Source organism: Heterodontus francisci, unplaced genomic scaffold (assembly GCF_036365525.1).
Source record: "Heterodontus francisci isolate sHetFra1 unplaced genomic scaffold, sHetFra1.hap1 HAP1_SCAFFOLD_724, whole genome shotgun sequence".
Lineage (NCBI taxonomy): Eukaryota > Metazoa > Chordata > Chondrichthyes > Heterodontiformes > Heterodontidae > Heterodontus > Heterodontus francisci.
In genome coordinates, this window is record NW_027140460.1 from 402,257 (window position 1) to 421,585 (window position 19,329).

Consider the following 19,329-nt stretch of genomic DNA (forward strand, 5'->3'; position numbering starts at 1 on the left):
GACAAACCCCACCCCCGTCAACCCCCCTCTCCCGTCAACCCCTCCGACAACCACCCCCTCCCAACAACCCCTCCGACAAACCCCCCCCTCCCATCTCCCCCTCCGACAATCCCCCCTCCGACAATCCCCCCTCCCAACAACCCCTCCGACAACCCCCCCCCCTCCCGTCTCCCCATCCGACAACCCCCCCCCCCTCCCGTCTCCCCCTCCAACAACAGCGCCCCCGTCTCCTCCAACAGCCCACTCGTCCTCACCCCTGCCCCCATTCCTCCAGGATTTCCCACATCTTCGCACAGATTGCAGCTCATTAAGCCCTCAAGCCAAGCACAATCTGCCATATTGTTGTCGAAACCCAATCCTGAGATCAGAGCAATCAGACGGAAAGGATCAGAGTAAAGCTGTGAATTTTCTGAATGAATCCACTTTGGCAAACCACACTTACACCTTAACCAGCAATATTACACATCACCCATCTCGAGCATCATCTGACTAGAATCCCAATGGATCAAACCCCCTACCACTCACTCCCAATAGACAGAATCCCAATGGATTAAACCCCCTACCACTCACTCCCAATAGACAGAATCCCAATGGATCAAACCCCCTACCACTCACTCCCAATAGACAGAATCCCAATGGATCAAACCCCCTACCACTCACTCCCAATAGACAGAATCCCAATGGATTAAACCCCCTACCACTCACTCCCAATGGACAGAATCCCAATGGATCAAACCTTTTGCTATTACAGACTGAACCACATCTAACATCTAATTATCTCCTGAATTGAAGACTCTGCAACTGTCCCTTTGACCCAGCACACCAATCAATGTTTGTTTTAGGAATGTGTATGAAAAACTGATGATGCAGAAAAGGTAGATGTTGTGCAAGGAGACGATCGGTGAACGCTTCGACTCGTTCAACCCGAGTCCCTGGATCAGGGCTCCAGGGAGCTCCTATCCAAAACTACATTAAATGCCACAAATCCCAGGATCATTTCCACCACCTTTTTCCAGATCTACATCCTCTGTCTCGACACATTCTGGAAGGAAAGGCTCCATGCTGAAGATACAGCTAATAGGCTGAGCCAGTGTCCCATGGACATGGAGTCAGATTTCTACTGTGCCAGTCACCACAATGCCCAATATCCCCTCTGTTGCCAGGGTCCTGCTGCACTAACTGAGGGAAACTACATCAGTAACAGGGATTGGGGCAGTACAACAGTCAGTGACTGGCACAAGTTCGGCAGACCCCAAACATGAACTTGACTTTCATTCCCACTACTGAGCTGCTGGAAATCTCCAGAAAGTTCTTTTTATTTGAAACTTCAGGCCCTCATGCCTTGTTCTTCCCTCTTTTAATTCAGCTTCCAGCCCAGTAACTGTGAATCCTGCCTAAGAACCTGTTATACACACAGCATCTTCCCCTCTCTGCCCCATGATTAATGAAGGGATCCTGCAGGGTGTGGCACAGCCTGGGTAGAGAATTCACTGTGTAGTTACTGTGAGGCATTCACCCCCGTCACTGTTACACCCAAAGACCCTGCAGCACCAAGATATCTGTGCAAAATCCTCATCAACACTGTAACTCACAAGCACTGTTTGGTTATAAGGCACTAGATTGTGCCATGCGGCTGGGCTATATTCTACAGCTTTAAGGCACTGAAAGTAAAAACTGACCCATCCCAGCATCTACAATCAAATGGGCTTGGACCATCTCCTAGAAAGATATACACTTAAGCAAACTCACCATGTAGCTAAGAGGAAACAGGTAAATGTGTTCCAACACCTCTCCCAGTCGCTCTTAACACCCACTTATATAATCACACCGTCAAACTACTTCACCCAATGGGTGTCAAATACTTCAATTCTCAAGCACCCTTGTTCTGAAGTAACACTGTTCCAATATTTTGCCCACCGCTTCCTGTGGTTTCTGTGTGGGGCATGAATAACGGCACAAGTTCTCTGGCACTGGGCCCTTTCCAATTGTCGGGTTTGGTGGAGCCTATTGGAAATGCATGAAAGCTGTGTGTGCTCGACTGCACGCTACTCAATCTGACAAAAAGAGCCAGTGACCGTAGGACTAGTATGCAAGCTGAAATCTTGGTTTGCTCCTGGCCCAGACTCAATGTCTGATGTCACTGATTGTGGACAAGGTTCTGAAACAGCTCTATGATCCTTGCTTGAAATGACTGGCAGCTGTGAGATCTCTTTCACATCACATTCCAATCCTCGGTCTTTCAACGTATCAATGGCGGACCAGAGCCTGCGATTCTCCTCCAGCTGGGCTTGAAACTGTGGAACAAACAGGACAGGGTATCATCAGCAGGCAATCAGAAAACCCACCACATACAGATGCAGTGGGAGCTGTTAGTGCCAAGGAATGGAAAAGTGTCAACATGAAACTATACCAAGACAGGCACAGACTGTTACTGACCCCCGGCACCAGGGCCTCCCTGACCCCTGACCCCAGCACCGGGGCCCTCCCTGACCCCCACCACCGGGGCCTCCCTGAACCCCGACTCCCAGCACCGGGGCCTCCCTGACCCCCGACCCCCAGCACCGGGGCCTCCCTGACCCTGACCCCTTGGCCTCACTGACCTGCCTCTCCAGATGGTCAATCGTTTCCTCTTTCTTTGTCAGGTTTTCTTGTAACTGTCAAGTAAAACACAAGGAAGGGGTTTCAGTGAGGAACAGAAAACAGGTAAACATCCCCCAGAGACCCATCTCTCTGATCCAGGGAGTTGCCCCGGTGACAGTCTGGGGATATTCTCCAAGCCGTGGGGACATTCTCACCCTTTGAATGGTCACTAGTTTATTTTGGGGGAAGTGTGATTTTGAATATTAATAGGTGTCTGGTGTAAAATGCTCCATCTGATAAGAGCTGTGATTAGCAGAAGCTCTGGTCTTTTACTGGTCATCTTTAAAGGTTGGAAATTCACTTCAAAATTTTTACCAACCACTTGACTATAATATGAAGGTGAAAAAGTTCCTTACCCGAGACATTGCTTCCATTTCCTTGCTCAGCCTGTGTATCTCAGCACTGAGCTGCTCCCTCTCCTGCTGCTCACTCTGTCGTTCAGTCAAACATTGAGTCAGCACCTCCTGAAACCTCCTCAACTCACCTCGCAGATCACTGCACACGCACGGCGACTTAAAGTGGGCACAATCCTCCGAGACACAATGGGATTTCACCTAGAAAGATGTACAGGTAGCAGGTAGGAGAGAGGCAGAGACAGACAAAGCACGTGCGTGGGCCACAGTGCATAGGAGAGACAGACAGAGAGTGAAAGAGAATGACAGATAGCGAGGTAAAGAGAGACGGACAGAGCGAGAGACAGAGGCAGATGGAGAGAAACAGACAGATAGACAGAGAGAAAGCAAAATACAAAGAGAGACAGAGGCAGGTAGAAAGACAGAGAGAGAGAAATAGACAGAGAGAGAGAAAACCAAAGAGAGATACAGAGGCAGGCAGAGAGCCAGAGAAAGAGAGAGACAAAAACATCGAGTGAGACAGAAAGAGAGACGGAGAGTGTGACGCAGAGCACGAGAATGACAGAGAGAGACACACAGAGAGGCAGAGAGAGGGGGCGGAGCGCGAGAGAGGCGCGGAGCGAGAGAGCGTGGCGGAGCGAGAGAGAGGGGCGGAGCGAGAGTGTGTGGCGGAGCGAGAGTGTGTGGCGGAGCGAGAGTGTGTGGCGGAGCGAGAGAGAGGGGCGGAGCGCGAGAGAGGGGCGGAGCGCGAGAGAGGGGCGGAGCGCGAGAGAGGGGCGGAGCGCGAGAGAGGGGCGGAGCGCGAGAGAGGGGCGGAGCGCGAGAGAGGGGCGGAGCGCGAGAGAGGGGCGGAGCGCGAGAGCGTGGCGGAGCGAGAGAGCGTGACACAGCGAGAGACCAAGAGAGAGAGACAGACAGACAGACCGACCGAGAGAGAGAGAAAGAGACCGAGCCAGAGAGAGCGACCGAGAGAGAAAGGCAGACCGAGAGAGAGAGAGACCGACCGAGAGAGAAAGACAGGCCGAGGGAGAGAGAGACCGAGGGAGAGAGAGACCGAGACAGAGAGACAGACCGAGAGAGAGAGAGAGACAGACCGAGAGAGAGAGAGAGACAGACCGAGAGAGAGACCGAGAGAGAGAGAGACCGAGAGAGAGAGACAGACCGAGAGAGAGAGACAGACCGAGAGAGAGAGACAGACCGAGAGAGAGAGACAGACCGAGAGAGAGAGAGACAGACCGAGAGAGAGAGAGACAGACCGAGAGAGAGAAAGACAGGCCGAGGGAGAGAGAGACCGAGGGAGAGAGAGACCGAGACAGAGAGACAGACCGAGAGAGAGAGAGAGACAGACCGAGAGAGAGAGAGAGACAGACCGAGAGAGAGACCGAGAGAGAGACCGAGAGAGAGAGACAGACCGAGAGAGAGAGACAGACCGAGAGAGAGAGACAGACCGAGAGAGAGAGACAGACCGAGAGAGAGAGACAGACCGAGAGAGAGAGAGACAGACCGAGAGAGAGAGAGACAGACCGAGAGAGAGAGAGACAGACCGAGAGAGAGAGAGACAGACCGAGAGAGAGAGAGACAGACCGAGAGAGAGAGAGACAGACCCCGAGAAAGAGAGACAGACCCCGAGAGAGAGAGACCGAGAGAGAGAGACCGAGAGAGAGAGACCGAGAGAGAGAGACCGAGAGAGAGAGACCGAGAGAGAGAGACCGAGAGAGAGAGACCGAGACCGAGAGAGAGAGAGAGACCGAGAGAGAGAGAGAGAGACCGAGAGAGAGAGAGAGAGACCGAGAGAGAGAGACCCCGAGAGAGAGACAGACCCCGAGAGACAGAGAGACCGAGAGAGAGAGAGACCGAGAGAGAGAGACAGACCGAGAGAGAGAGACAGACCGAGAGAGAGAGACAGACCGAGAGAGAGAGACAGACCGAGAGAGAGAGACAGACCGAGAGAGAGAGACAGACCCCGAGAGAGAGAGACCGAGAGAGAGACAGACCCCGAGACAGACCGAGAGAGAGAGAGACAGACCGAGAGAGAGAGAGACAGACCGAGAGAGAGAGAGACAGACCGAGAGAGAGAGAGACAGACCGAGAGAGAGAGACCGAGAGAGAGAGAGACAGACCGAGAGAGAGAGAGACAGACCGAGAGAGAGAGAGACAGACCGAGAGAGAGAGACAGACCGAGAGAGAGACAGACCCCGAGAGAGAGAGACCGAGAGAGAGAGACCGAGAGAGAGAGACCGAGAGAGAGAGAGAGAGACCGAGAGAGAGAGAGAGAGACCGAGAGAGAGAGAGACCGAGAGAGAGAGAGACAGACCGAGAGAGAGAGAGACAGACCGAGAGAGAGAGACAGACCGAGAGAGAGAGACAGACCGAGAGAGAGAGAGACCGACCGAGAGAGAGAGAGACCGACCGAGAGAGAGACCGACCGAGAGAGAGAGAGAGACCGACCGAGAGAGAGAGAGAGACCGACCGAGAGAGAGACAGACCGAGAGAGAGACAGACAGAGAGAGAGACAGACAGAGAGAGAGACAGACAGAGAGAGAGACAGACCGAGAGAGAGAGACAGACCGAGAGAGAGAGACAGACCGAGAGAGAGAGACAGACCGAGAGAGAGAGACAGACCGAGAGAGAGAGACAGACCGAGAGAGAGAGAGACAGACCGAGAGAGAGAGACAGACCGAGAGAGAGAGAGACCGACCGAGAGAGAGAGAGAGACCGACCGAGAGAGAGACAGACCGAGAGAGAGACAGACAGAGAGAGAGACAGACAGAGAGAGAGACAGACCGAGAAAGAGACAGACCGAGAGAGAGAGACAGACCGAGAGAGAGAGACAGACCGAGAGAGAGAGACAGACCGAGAGAGAGAGACAGACCGAGAGAGAGAGACAGACCGAGAGAGAGAGACAGACCGAGAGAGAGAGACAGACCGAGAGAGAGACAGACCGAGAGAGAGACAGACCGAGAGAGAGAGAGACCGACCGAGAGAGAGACCGACCGAGAGAGAGACCGACCGAGAGAGAGACCGACCGAGAGAGAGACCGACCGAGAGAGAGACCGACCGAGAGAGAGAGACCGACCGAGAGAGAGAGACCGACCGAGAGAGAGACAGACAGAGAGAGAGACAGACCGAGAGAGAGAGACAGACCGAGAGAGAGAGACAGACCCCGAGAGAGACAGACCGAGAGAGAGACAGACCGAGAGAGAGAGACAGACCGAGAGAGAGAGACAGACCGAGAGAGAGAGACAGACCGAGAGAGAGAGACAGACCGAGAGAGAGAGACAGACCGAGAGAGAGAGACAGACCGAGAGAGAGAGACAGACCGAGAGAGAGAGACAGACCGACAGACAGAGAGTGACAGACCGAGTGATAACAGGCAAGAAAAGACAGAGAGAAAGAAATTAACAAGTTGAATGGCAAAAATGGTTTATTCCCTCAGTAACTCAGCACAAATTGCAAAATGATTCTGCTGTGTTTCTCAGTGCTTCAACCGGTATCTGAGGGCCTTTGCTACTGGAACCTCAACAGGAAGCCATCAATTCATTGATGTCTTCTCAGGCAGACATAAAAGATCCCACTGCAATACACCAAAGAGCAGGGCAGTTACTCCTGATGTGCTGGCCAATATTTATCCCTCAACCAACAAGTGGGAGACTGGTTTGTATAAATTTGCTGAATTGATGAAATGTGAAAGGTGCTTGGTTTCATGTACACTCTCCATGGACAGCACAGAAGAACTTTCTCTTCTTGTTCCTCCTATCCTCTTCCTCCTTCTTAAGCCCTGAAACCATCTCCTACTCTAACTTAAATAAAAGCAAAATACTGCGGATGCTGGAAATCTGAAATAAAAACAAGAAATGCTGGAACCACTCAGCAGGTCTGGCAGCATCTGTGATGCCGCCAGACCTGCTGAGTGGTTCCTACTCTAACTTGCTCATTTCCACAGCGTCCCCTTGCTCATACAACCCACATCGCTGCCTCCAAATCATTACTGCCTTGACTTGTGGTGACTCACTCCCAAATCCCACTAGGTGCTGCACTTCCTAATCAGACTTCATGCGCAGAGTGAGTCCTGGGCCTGGACTGGGAGCTGGGTGTCTGTGGGGTGGAGGTGTTAACCTTGCTCCCAGTTCAGTGGCTGCACAGTCACTTACCGCTGGCGGCTTTATTTCCTCTGATTCACCCGGAACATTCTCTGCAGTTTTCACTTCCTTTAGCTTCTCGTAAGGAAGTGTCTCCCGACAGGAATATGTCAGTAGCTTGGCCGTGTCTCCAGGACTTTCCGGGATCGGGATAAACTCAGCATTCTCCAGCTCCTGGAAAACCAGTAGACAGCCATTAATGAGGTTTGACAGATCAGGTACACATTCACCAGTTCACGCACTGCCTGCCACCCTGTGTACACGCACGCGCACGGCATGTACCCAGATGACTCAATGCACAGCGAGACATCCCGCTCATACTGTCCCCCACCCCGCGCACCAAACACACCCCTCCACCGTGCTCATTCTGCCCATTACACGCATAGGTGCACAGACAACTGGATAAACACATGTACAGCATCCTGCCCTGCAAACACATGGACACGCCACCCCACATGCACACACATGGACACGCCACCCCACATGCACACACATGCTGATACAGAGGCGGAACCACCCAACATGGGCCTGTGTACACACCAAACCCATGAACATCCCGCCCAGCCACTCCCCCAAAAACAACCCCCACCCGCCCACGGAAAACCTACTCCAGCCACCAAAGAGGGACACAGTGCAAACTTCAACCAACAGATCATTCTAATCGCTCAGAGAACAGACAAACACTGTACCCACTTCGCCCACAAACACTGTACCCACATCACAAACATTGTACCCACTTCGCCCACAAACACTGTACCCACATCACAAACACTGTACCCACTTCGCCCACAAACACTGTACCCACATCACAAACACTGTACCCACTTCGCCCACAAATACTGTATCTACGTCGCCAAATACTGCACCCACGTCGCCCACAAATACTGTACCCACTTCGCCCACAAATACTGTACCCATATTGCCCACATACTGTACCCACGTCGCCCACACTGTACCCACGTCGCAAATACTGTACCCACTTCGCCCACAAATACTGTACCCACATCACAAATACTGTACTCACTTCGCCCACAAATACTGCACCCACTTCGCCCACAAATACTGTACCCACGTCGACCAAATGCTGTACCCACGTTGCCAACACTGTACCCACGTCGCGCCCAAACACTGTACCCACGTCGCACCCAAACACTGTACTCACGTTGCCCAAACACTGTACCCATGTCGTACAAATACTGTATTTATATCGCCCACAAATACTGTACCCACGTCGCCCAAATACTGTAGCCACTTCGCCCACACAGACAGGCTGAGTTGAGGGATGAGTATGCGTTTGATTGACCCACTGTCAAACTGCAAAAATGGAGACCTCTCTCACTTCTCATCAGACTCATGCTGTGTTAACAGGATCACTGTTCACCTTGTTGTATTCACCAAAGTGGCCATTCTTCAGTGTTGGAAGCTATTGAACCTGGGATGCACTGCCCTACACCTGCACACACACAGCAGGGATCAGTGGATAGTGAACAGAGCAGGAATACTGGCTTATTTGCACAGCGTAACCCCAGTGGACTCTAATGCCCCTCCTGCTGCCCAGCTAAAGTGAACTGGCTGATAAGAGAGCTGGGATTGAACTCAGTGTCATTCTGCATGCCCTTCTCCTGAGTTTAAAGCTGTACCCTCCCCCACCGTCAGCGATCACCTGTAAAAGCCACTGAGGACAGGAGCTGTCCGTTAGATTACTGGAAGACTTGAGTGGGTTTAAGGTTCTAATTCCTCGCTTGTCCTCTGCTGTTCTTTTCATCCCATTTTGTCCATCATCATCCTGCTCATTTCCGAAATCGGCCTCCACTGTCGACCCCTGCGGAACTGACGGACACCAAGAAGGTCAGACAATAGTAGGTATTGCGGTGAACATATGGCAGCAGATACACAGGAGCAAATACAGCAGCATCAATATAAAACACACTGTACTACACACCTGAGCAGGACCCAGCTCACAAGTCTCAGAAATGCATTCTTACCCAGGGCCTTCATACTGTGGAACTCCACAATCCCCCTCCCTCAGTCTCTCCTCACACAATGGGACTCCCCCCCCACCCCCCCGGCCCCACTCCCCACCTCCTGCCTCAGTCTGTCCTCACACTGTGGGACTCCTTCCCTCCCTCAGTCTCCCTCTGCATTATGGGACCCCTCCCCTTCCGTCAGTCTCCTCTCGCACTGAGAGACTCCTTCCCTCCCTCAGACTCCCCTCCGCACTGTGGGACCCCTCCCCTCCCTCAGTCTCTCTCTGCACTGTGGGACTCCTCCCCTCCCTCAGACTCCCCTCCGCACTGTGGGACTCCTCTCCTCACTCCTACAGTTTATTACTACTGCATGCTGGAACGAGTGATCTTTACAAGTAAGTACACAGCTCGTCCACAAGGTCAAGTCCGGTAAACGGCCACCGCAAAGGGTTAGGGGCTTGGTGTTGTTGCGGGGGCGGGGGGCTGGGTGGTAAATTACATCTAGGAAACTATGGGTGGGGCACCGGGGTTATGACTTTGGTTTGTCTAATTTCTTGTGAGCTCAAACTTTATCAAGCTTTGGAATACATGCAGAGACAAATCCAGCTCTATAAGCTTTACAGTTATTTGGCAGGGCCTGTCTTATACTCTTGGCATCACTTTATATTTGCTATTGATTTATTTACATTACAATATGGCTAAAACTTTTCTAATTTATAACATACAGAAAGAGACTAAAATTGCCAATTGACAACTATTTCTAACTAGTTGATATCATCTACCCCCCGAATGACCTAAGCATCTCTCCTACTGTTTTCAAACATGATCCGGTCATACGCTACAGACAGCAATTCCTTATTCTGGGGCATCAGATCCTCTATATTAACAGGTAACATCACCCGTCATCAGCAGCTTAACAACCGGGCAAGCACTTACATCCACTGACACACTGCGTCACACGCACCGCGACACACAATGTGTGTGAGCACATAACCTAACTAGCTCATTTATATTCTTTTAAGCAGACACAGGATTACATATATAATGTGTGGAACTTAATTTGTACACATTTCTGCACAGTTACACAAATACACTGTGGCACAAACACGCACTTATCACAGAATCATAGAGTTATTATGGCACAGGAGGCCATTCAGCCCATTGAATCCATGCTGGCTTTAATTAGAGCAATCCACTCAGTTCCATTCCCCCATTCTGTCCACAGAGACCAGTTTATTTCCATCAGGTTCTCATCCAATTTCCTTGTGAAATCACTCATAATCTCAGCTTCCATCATCCTCGTTGGCAGAGAGTTCCAGCTCATTACCACTGGCTATGTAAAAAAAAGTTCAACCTCACATTCCCCCTGCATTCCTTGCCCAAAACCCAATATCTGTGTTCCCTAGTCCTTGCACCATCAACTAATGGGAGCAGCTATCTATGTAGCCATGATACGTGATGCATGACAATCACACTCACCAACTCCAATAGACAGCCCGCTGCTGTTCGATCGAATGGTTTTTGACGCAAACACGATTTCTGGAATAACAAGGACACAGTGTTTGTTTCTGGAGTTACATAGAGCATAGAACATAGAAAAATAGGAGCAAAAGTAGGCCATTCGGCCCTTCAAGCCTGCTCCGCCATTCAATACGATCTTGGCTGATCATCCAAACTCAATATCCTGGTCCCGTTTTCTCCCCGTATCCCTTGATCCCTTTAGCCCCAAGAGTTATATCTAACTCTTTCTTGAATATATTTAATGATTTGGCCTCAACTGCTTTCTGTGGTAGAGAATTCCACAGGTTCACAACTCTCTGGGTGAAGAAATCTCTCCTCATCTCAGTCCTAAATAGCTTACCCCTTATCTTTAGACTGTGACCCCTGGTCCTGGATTCCCCCGCCATCGGGAACATCCTTCCTGCATCTAGTCTGTCCAGTCCTGTTAGAATTTTGTACGTTTCTATGAGATCCCCTCTCATTCTTCTAAACCCTAGCGAATACAAGCCTAATCGACCCAATCTCTCTTCATACGTCAGTCCTGCCATCCCAGGAATCAGTCTGGTGAATCTTCGCTGCACTCCCTCCATAGCAAGAACATCCTTTCCCAGGTAAGGAGAACAAAAGTGCACACAATACTCCAGATGTGATCTCACCAAGGCCTTGAATAATTGCAGCAAGACATCCCTGCTTCTGTACTCGAATCCTCTTGCTTTGAAGGCCAACATACCATTTGCCTACTTAACTGCCTGTTGCACCTGCATGCTTACTTTCAGCAACTGGAGCACAAGGACACCCAGGTCTTGCTGCACCTATCACTTTCCCAATAATCTGCCTTTCTGATTTTGCCACCAAAGTGAATAACCTCACATTTATCCACATTATACTGCATCTGCCATGTATTTGCTCACTCACTCAACCTGTCCAAATCACACAGGAGCTTCTCTGCGTCCTCCTCACAGCTCACACTCCCACCCAGCTTTGTGTCGTCTGCAAACTTGGATATATTACACTTAATTCCCTCATCTACATCATTAATATATACTGTGAATAGCTGGGGTCCTAGCACTGATCCCTGCGGTACCCCACTGGTCACTGCCTGCCACTCGGAATAAGACCCGTTTATTCCTACTCTTTGTTTCCTGTCTGCCAACCAGTTCTCTATTCATGTCAGTACCTAACCCCCAATCCCATGTGCTTTAATTTTGCATGCTAATCTCTTATGTGGGACTTATCGAAAGTCTTTTGAAAGTCCAAATACACCACATCCACTGGTTCTGCCTCATCTATCAAACTAGTTACATCCTCAAAAAATTCCAGTCGATTTGTCAAGCATGATTTCCCTTTCGTAAATCCATGTTGATTTTGTCCGATCCTGTCATTGTTTTCCAAGTGATCTGCTATTACATCTTTTATAATGGACTCCAGCATTTTCCCCACTACTGATGTCAGGCTAACCTGTCTATAATTCCCTGTTTTCTCTTTACCTCCTTTTTTTAAATAGTGGGGTTACATTAGTTACCGTCCAATCCATTGGAACTGTTCCAGAGTCTCTAGGATTTTGAAAAATGACCAGCAATGCATCTACTATTTCTAGGGCCACTTCGTTAAGTACTCTGGGATGTAGATTATCAGGCCCTGGGGATTTATCGGTCTTCAATCCCATCAATTTGCCTTACACTATTTCCCTACTAATACGGATTTCATACAGTTCCTCCTTCTCACTAGACCCTATGTTCCCCAACATTTCTGGGAGGTAATTTGTGTCCTCCTTTGTGAAGACAGAACCACAGTATGTATTTAATTGGTCTACCATTTCTTTGTTCCCCATTATAAATTCTCCCATTTCGGACTGTAAGGGACCCACATTTGTCTTCACTAATCTTTTTCTCTTCACATATCTATAGAAGCTTTTACAGTCAGTTTTTATGTTCTCTGGAAGCTTATTCTCATACTCTATTTTCCCCTTCTTAATCAATCCCTTTGTCCTCCTTTGCTGAATTCTAAACTGCTCCCAATCCTCAGGTTTGCTGCTTGTTCTGGCCATTTTATATTTCTCCTCCTTGGATCTAATACTATTCCTAATTTCTTTTGTAAGCCACGGTTGAGCCACCTGTTTTATTATTGCGCCAGAGAGGAATGAAGAATTGTTGTAATTCATCCATGCACTCTTTAAATGCTAGCCATTGCCTATCCACTGTCAACCCTTTCAGTAACATTCCCCAATCAATCATAGCTAACCCGCGCCTCATACCTTCATGGTTTCCTTTATATAGATTCAGGACCCTAGTCTCGGAATCAACTCTCTCACTCTCCATCTTAATGAAGAATTCTATCATGTTATGGTCGCTCTTCCCCAAGGGAACCCGCACAACTAGACTGTTACCTAATCCTTTCTTATTACACAATACCCAGTCTAGGATGGCCTGTTCTCTAGTTAGTTCCTCACCGTATTTGTCCAAAAAACCATCACGTACGCACTCCAGAAATTCCTCCTCTACAGTATTATTGCTAATTTGGTTTGCCCAATCTATATGTAGATTAACGTCACCCATAATTAAAGTTGCACCCTTATTGCATGCGTCTCTAATTTCCTGTTTAATGCCATCCTCTACATCACCACTGCTGTTTGGGGGTCTATATACAATACCCACCATACCCCTTGGTCTTTCTTAGCTCCACCCATATAGATTCCACATCAGGATTCTCTGAGCTAATATCAGGATTCTCTGAGTTAGCACAGAACGGAAACAGGCTCTGAGCTCGACAAAGCGTGAGAAGATTGGGCAGTCCCACGTTGGCGTCCACCAATGTTTTATACTATAAATCAGAGAACTCTTCGATACAAACCCTCCACACTCTGGGAGCTCATATAAAGTGGCATTCCAGTTTCAGTTGTCACTCAGTGGGTAGCACTCATGCCTCTGAATCAGAACTTTGTGGGTTCAAGTCCCACACCAGGACTTGAAGATGCATTTCAGTCTGATTCTCCAGTGTAACACTGCACTGTTCAAATTCAGTTAATCAAATAAATCTGGAATAAAAGCTACTCTCAGCAATTGTGACAATGAAACTGTTGGACTGTCATGAAAGCCCATCTGGTTCACGATATCCATTAGGCAAGAAAATCTGCTGTCCTTACCCAGTCTGGCCTACATGGGACTTCAGACCCACAGCAATGCCACTCCTAACTGCACACTGGAATAGCCTAGCGAGACAGTTAGTTGTTTAGGGATGGGACACACATACAGGCCTTACCAGCAATACCCAATCACAAAAAAGAAGCCAGTGCCAATTAAACCCAAACCCCAGTGAGAGTCAGCACCTTCAGGAGAGGAGGGGACCCGTACTCCAGTGAGAGTCAGCACCTTCAGGAGAGGAGGGGACCCGTACTCCAGTGAGAGTCAGCACCTTCAGGAGAGGAGGGGACCCGTACCCCAGTGAGAGTCAGCACCTTCAGGAGAGGAGGGGACCCATACTCCAGTGAGAGTCAGCACCTTCAGGAGAGGAGGGGACCCGTACCCCAGTGAGTGTCAGCACCTCCAGGAGAGGAGGGGACCCATACTCCAGTGAGAGTCAGCACCTTCAGGAGAGGAGGGGACTCGTACCCCAGTGAGAGTCAGCACCTTCAGGAGAGGAGGGGACCCGTACCCCAGTGAGAGTCAGCACCTTCAGGAGAGGAGGGGACCCGTACCCCAGTGAGAGTCAGCACCTTCAGGAGAGGAGGGGACCCGTACCCCAGTGAGAGTCAGCACCTTCAGGAGAGGAGGGGACCCGTACCCCAGTGAGAGTCAGCACCTTCAGGAGAGGAGGGGACCCGTACCCCAGTGAGAGACAGCACCTTCAGGAGAGGAGGGGACCCGTACCCCAGTGAGAGACAGCACCTTCAGGAGAGGAGGGGACCCGTACCCCAGTGAGAGTCAGCACCTTCAGGAGAGGAGGGGACCCGTACCCCAGTGAGAGTCAGCACCTTCAGGAGAGGAGGGGACCCGTACCCCAGTGAGAGTCAGCACCTCCAGGAGAGGAGGGGACCCATACTCCAGTGAGAGTCAGCACCTTCAGGAGAGGAGGGGACCCGTACTCCAGTGAGAGTCAGCACCTTCAGGAGAGGAGGGGACCCATACTCCAGTGAGAGTCAGCACCTTCAGGAGAGGAGGGGACCCGTACTCCAGTGAGAGTCAGCACCTCCAGGAGAGGAGGGGACCCATACTCCAGTGAGAGTCAGCACCTTCAGGAGAGGAGGGGACTCGTACCCCAGTGAGAGTCAGCACCTCCAGGAGAGGAGGGGACCCATACTCCAGTGAGAGTCAGCACCTTCAGGAGAGGAGGGGACCCGTACCCCAGTGAGAGTCAGCACCTTCAGGACAGGAGGGGACCCGTACCCCAGTGAGAGTCAGCACCTCCAGGAGAGGAGGGGACCCATACTCCAGTGAGAGTCAGCACCTTCAGGAGAGGAGGGGACCCATACTCCAGTGAGAGTCAGCACCTTCAGGAGAGGAGGGGACCCATACTCCAGTGAGAGTCAGCACCTTCAGGAGAGGAGGGGACCCATACTCCAGTGAGAGTCAGCACCTTCAGGAGAGGAGGGGACTCGTACCCCAGTGAGAGTCAGCACCTCCAGGAGAGGAGGGGACTCGTACCCCAGTGAGAGTCAGCACCTTCAGGAGAGGAGGGGACCCATACTCCAGTGAGAGTCAGCACCTTCAGGAGAGGAGGGGACCCGTACCCCAGTGAGAGTCAGCACCTCCAGGAGAGGAGGGGACCCATACTCCAGTGAGAGTCAGCACCTTCAGGAGAGGAGGGGACCCATACTCCAGTGAGAGTCAGCACCTTCAGGAGAGGAGGGGACCCATACTCCAGTGAGAGTCAGCACCTTCAGGAGAGGAGGGGACCCATACTCCAGTGAGAGTCAGCACCTTCAGGAGAGGAGGGGACTCGTACCCCAGTGAGAGTCAGCACCTCCAGGAGAGGAGGGGACCCATACTCCAGTGAGAGTCAGCACCTTCAGGAGAGGAGGGGACCCATACTCCAGTGAGAGTCAGCACCTTCAGGAGAGGAGGGGACCCATACTCCAGTGAGAGTCAGCACCTTCAGGAGAGGAGGGGACCCATACTCCAGTGAGAGTCAGCACCTTCAGGAGAGGAGGGGACCCATACTCCAGTGAGAGTCAGCACCTTCAGGAGAGGAGGGGACCCATACTCCAGTGAGAGTCAGCACCTTCAGGAGAGGAGGGGACTCGTACCCCAGTGAGAGTCAGCACCTCCAGGAGAGGAGGGGACTCGTACCCCAGTGAGAGTCAGCACCTTCAGGAGAGGAGGGGACCCATACTCCAGTGAGAGTCAGCACCTTCAGGAGAGGAGGGGACCCGTACCCCAGTGAGAGTCAGCACCTCCAGGAGAGGAGGGGACCCATACTCCAGTGAGAGTCAGCACCTTCAGGAGAGGAGGGGACCCATACTCCAGTGAGAGTCAGCACCTTCAGGAGAGGAGGGGACCCATACTCCAGTGAGAGTCAGCACCTTCAGGAGAGGAGGGGACCCATACTCCAGTGAGAGTCAGCACCTTCAGGAGAGGAGGGGACTCGTACCCCAGTGAGAGTCAGCACCTCCAGGAGAGGAGGGGACCCGTACCCCAGTGAGAGTCAGCACCTCCAGGAGAGGAGGGGACCCGTACCCCAGTGAGAGTCAGCACCTTCAGGAGAGGAGGGGTCTCGTACCCCATTAAGAGTCAGCATCTTCAGGAGAGCAGGGGACCCGTACCCCAGTGAGAGTCAGCACCTTCAGGAGAGGAGGGGACCCATACTCCAGATAGAGTCAGCACCTTCAGGAGAGGAGGGTCCTGTACCCCAGATAGAGTCAGCACCTTCAGGAGAGGAGGAGACCCGTACAGCAGTGAGAGTCAGCACCTTCAGAAGAGGAGGGGACCCGTACAGCAGTGAGAGTCGGCATCTTCAGGAGGGGATGGTGGGATATTGTGGAGATTTATTTGAATGGTGGCGGTGTGTGAGGGCTTTTTTCCATTTTAAAATGTCTTTCCTATTGGGTGATCCTGGTGCTGGCTCTATTCCTGACGTGTTGTTTTGGTACAGGAGAATTGGAACAATTGCCAGCATCAGACAGCGCCCCAGGGAGTACTGCAGTCTACTCACCGGCGATGAGAACGGTGTGCCAGCCGTGGCAAGACAAGTCTGAGACGTTGTGAAGGGTGCCGAAAATCGGCCGAGGCCAAGAGGTGCAGACTTCAGAACCAAAACCTTTCTCTGTGGCCGTCATTCCAAGGCGGCCGTTCCCACCATTACCCCAGGCAAAGATCTGGTTATCTGGCAAAGACAATGGACAGAGGAATTATCAGTTGCTTAAATTATAGCAACATTCTGTCCTGAATGGGACCATCTGCTCCAAAGTGCTCAAGGTCAACAGTTTCACAGGTTAATGCATTGGTCAATCAAAAAGTTTCATCATTCACTGTGAATACACATGCCCTGCAAACTGCTGCTCCCATTGACAACACACTTCACAACTAATGGAGCTCAACAATGAACAGCAGATTGTCGTGTCATTGCGTATGAGAGGAGGCATGGAGGTAGTTGGGATGTTAAAAACTGGCAGCGTATAAATAGAAATCATATCGCAAGACAGTATGTGTATATAACTGAACCCGGAAATGTAACACCTCTATTCAACAGCAGGGAGGCAGAAAGCAGGAAACTATAGGCCAGTTAACCTAACATGTCATGGAGAAAATGCTGGAATCCATTATTAAGGAAGTAGTAACAGGACATTTAGAAAATCAAAATGCAATCTGGCAGCGTCAACATGGTTTTATGAAAGGAAAAAGGCGTTTGACAAATTTATCAGAGGTCTTTGAGGATGTAACAAGCAGGGTGGATAAAGGGGAACCAGTAGATGTAGTATATTTGGATTTCCAAAAGGTATTCGATAAGGTGCCATATTATAAAAGGTGACGACACAAGATAAGAGCTCATGGTGTTGAGGTAATACATTAGCATGGATGGAGGGTTGGCTAACTAGCTGGAAACAGAAGGTCAGAATACATTTTTAGGTTGGCAAATTGTAACTTGTGGAGTGCCACATGTATCAGTGTTGGCGCCTCAACTATTTACGATCTATATTCATGACTTGCATGAAGGGACTGAGTGTATTGTAGCCAAATTTGCTGACAATACAAAGATAAGTAAGAAAACAAGTTGTGAGGAGGACACAAAGAGTCTGCTGAGGGATATCAATAGGTTAAGTGAGTGGGCAAAAATTTGGCAGTTGGAGTACAATGTGGGAAAATGTGAGGTTGTCCCTTTTGGCAGGAAGAATAGAAAAGCAGAACATTATTTAAATGGAGAGAGACTGCAGAATGCTGCAGTACAGAGGCATCTGGATGTTTTTGTACGTGGATCACAAAAAATTAGCATGCAGGTACAGCAAGTAATTAGGAAGATAAATAGAATGCTGGCATTTATTGCAAGGGGGATGGAGTACAAAAGTAGGGAAGTCTTGCTACAAGTGTACAGGGCATTGGTGAGACCACATCTAGAGTACTGCGTAAGGTTTTGGTCTCCTCATTTAAGGAGGGATATACATGCATTGGAAGCAATTCAGAGAAGGTTCACTCGGCTGTTTCCTGGGATGAAACGGTTTCACTTATGAGGAAAAGTTGAACAGGTTGGCCGAAACTTAGAGTTTAGAAGAATAAGAGGTGATCTTATTGAAACATCTAAGATTCTGAGGGCGCTTGACAGGGTAGATGCTGAGAGGATGTTTCCCCATGTGGGGGAACCTAGATTAGGGGGCACCGTTTTAAAATAAGACTCCAATTTAAGACACAGATGAGCAGAAATTTCATCTCTCAGAGGGCTGTTAATCTTTGGAATTCTCTTCCCCAGTGAGCAGTGGAGGCTGTGCCATTGAATATATTCAAGGCTGAGTCTGACAAATTTTTGATAGACAAGAAAGTCAAGGGTTATTGGAGGGGGTGGGGTGGGGGGGGGGAGAGAACAGGTAGGAAAGTGGAATTGAGGCCACAATCAGGTCAGCCATGATCTTATTGAATGGATGAACAGGCTCGAGGGGCCGAATGGCCTACTCATGCTTCTATTTCTTACGATCTTAGTAGTTTACCGAATAAGGCATTGCGGCTGGACCTTGAAAGTCTGCCCAAAGAAACAAATAGAAAAGGCCCTTGACTGTAGCTGCTGAGACACATCCGTATAAATTTCACACAGAAAATAGAGATACAAAGAAGTAAAAGCAGACATATAAGGAAATGACGCACAAACAGGGTAACCTGGACTTTAGATCAGTCTGGGAACTATGGAAAATTACTGTGAAGTCAGGAGGCAAAGGGAGCCAATCAAGGGAAAGGAGATAAATTGAAACTTGCTAAAGGTTTATGCTGTAAAAAGAGACATTATGTGCTCTAAATATTAGTGTAATGTTAGAATGCATGCGTTTATTTATTGCACTCTGTCTGTTAACCCTGCTGCATTTGTAAAGTGCTTTGCACACAGAGGAAAGAAATAAAGCTATTGAATGTCACTGCTTTGACTATGTCACCACTAACTAGTGAAGATTAACATACATCGGCAAAATGTAGTGATTGTCCAAGAGCAGAGAATCAGATCCTCTCAATAGGAGTTCAACACCAGAGCTACCAGCTCCGCTCAATAGGAGTTCATCATCAGAGCTACCAGCTCCTCTCAATAGGAGTTCATCATCAG

General features: G+C 50.0%; 1 protein-coding gene across 1 annotated transcript in view; it reads right to left on the bottom strand.

Moving 5' to 3' along the window:
* Positions 1-224: 224 nt before the first annotated feature.
* The window catches only part of LOC137359868 (serine/threonine-protein kinase Nek9), a 156,547-nt gene continuing 137,442 nt past the window's right edge, over positions 225-19,329 (bottom strand). Inside the window, exons 17-23 of the mRNA XM_068025549.1 lie at positions 16,747-16,917; positions 10,579-10,638; positions 8,796-8,962; positions 7,145-7,306; positions 2,997-3,194; positions 2,601-2,654; positions 225-2,294 (exon numbers count right to left, since the gene is read on the bottom strand). Of these exons, the coding sequence (XP_067881650.1) occupies positions 2,046-2,294; positions 2,601-2,654; positions 2,997-3,194; positions 7,145-7,306; positions 8,796-8,962; positions 10,579-10,638; positions 16,747-16,917 (1,061 nt within the window). The 3' untranslated portion in view covers positions 225-2,045. The remainder of the gene's footprint in view (positions 2,295-2,600; positions 2,655-2,996; positions 3,195-7,144; positions 7,307-8,795; positions 8,963-10,578; positions 10,639-16,746; positions 16,918-19,329) is intronic.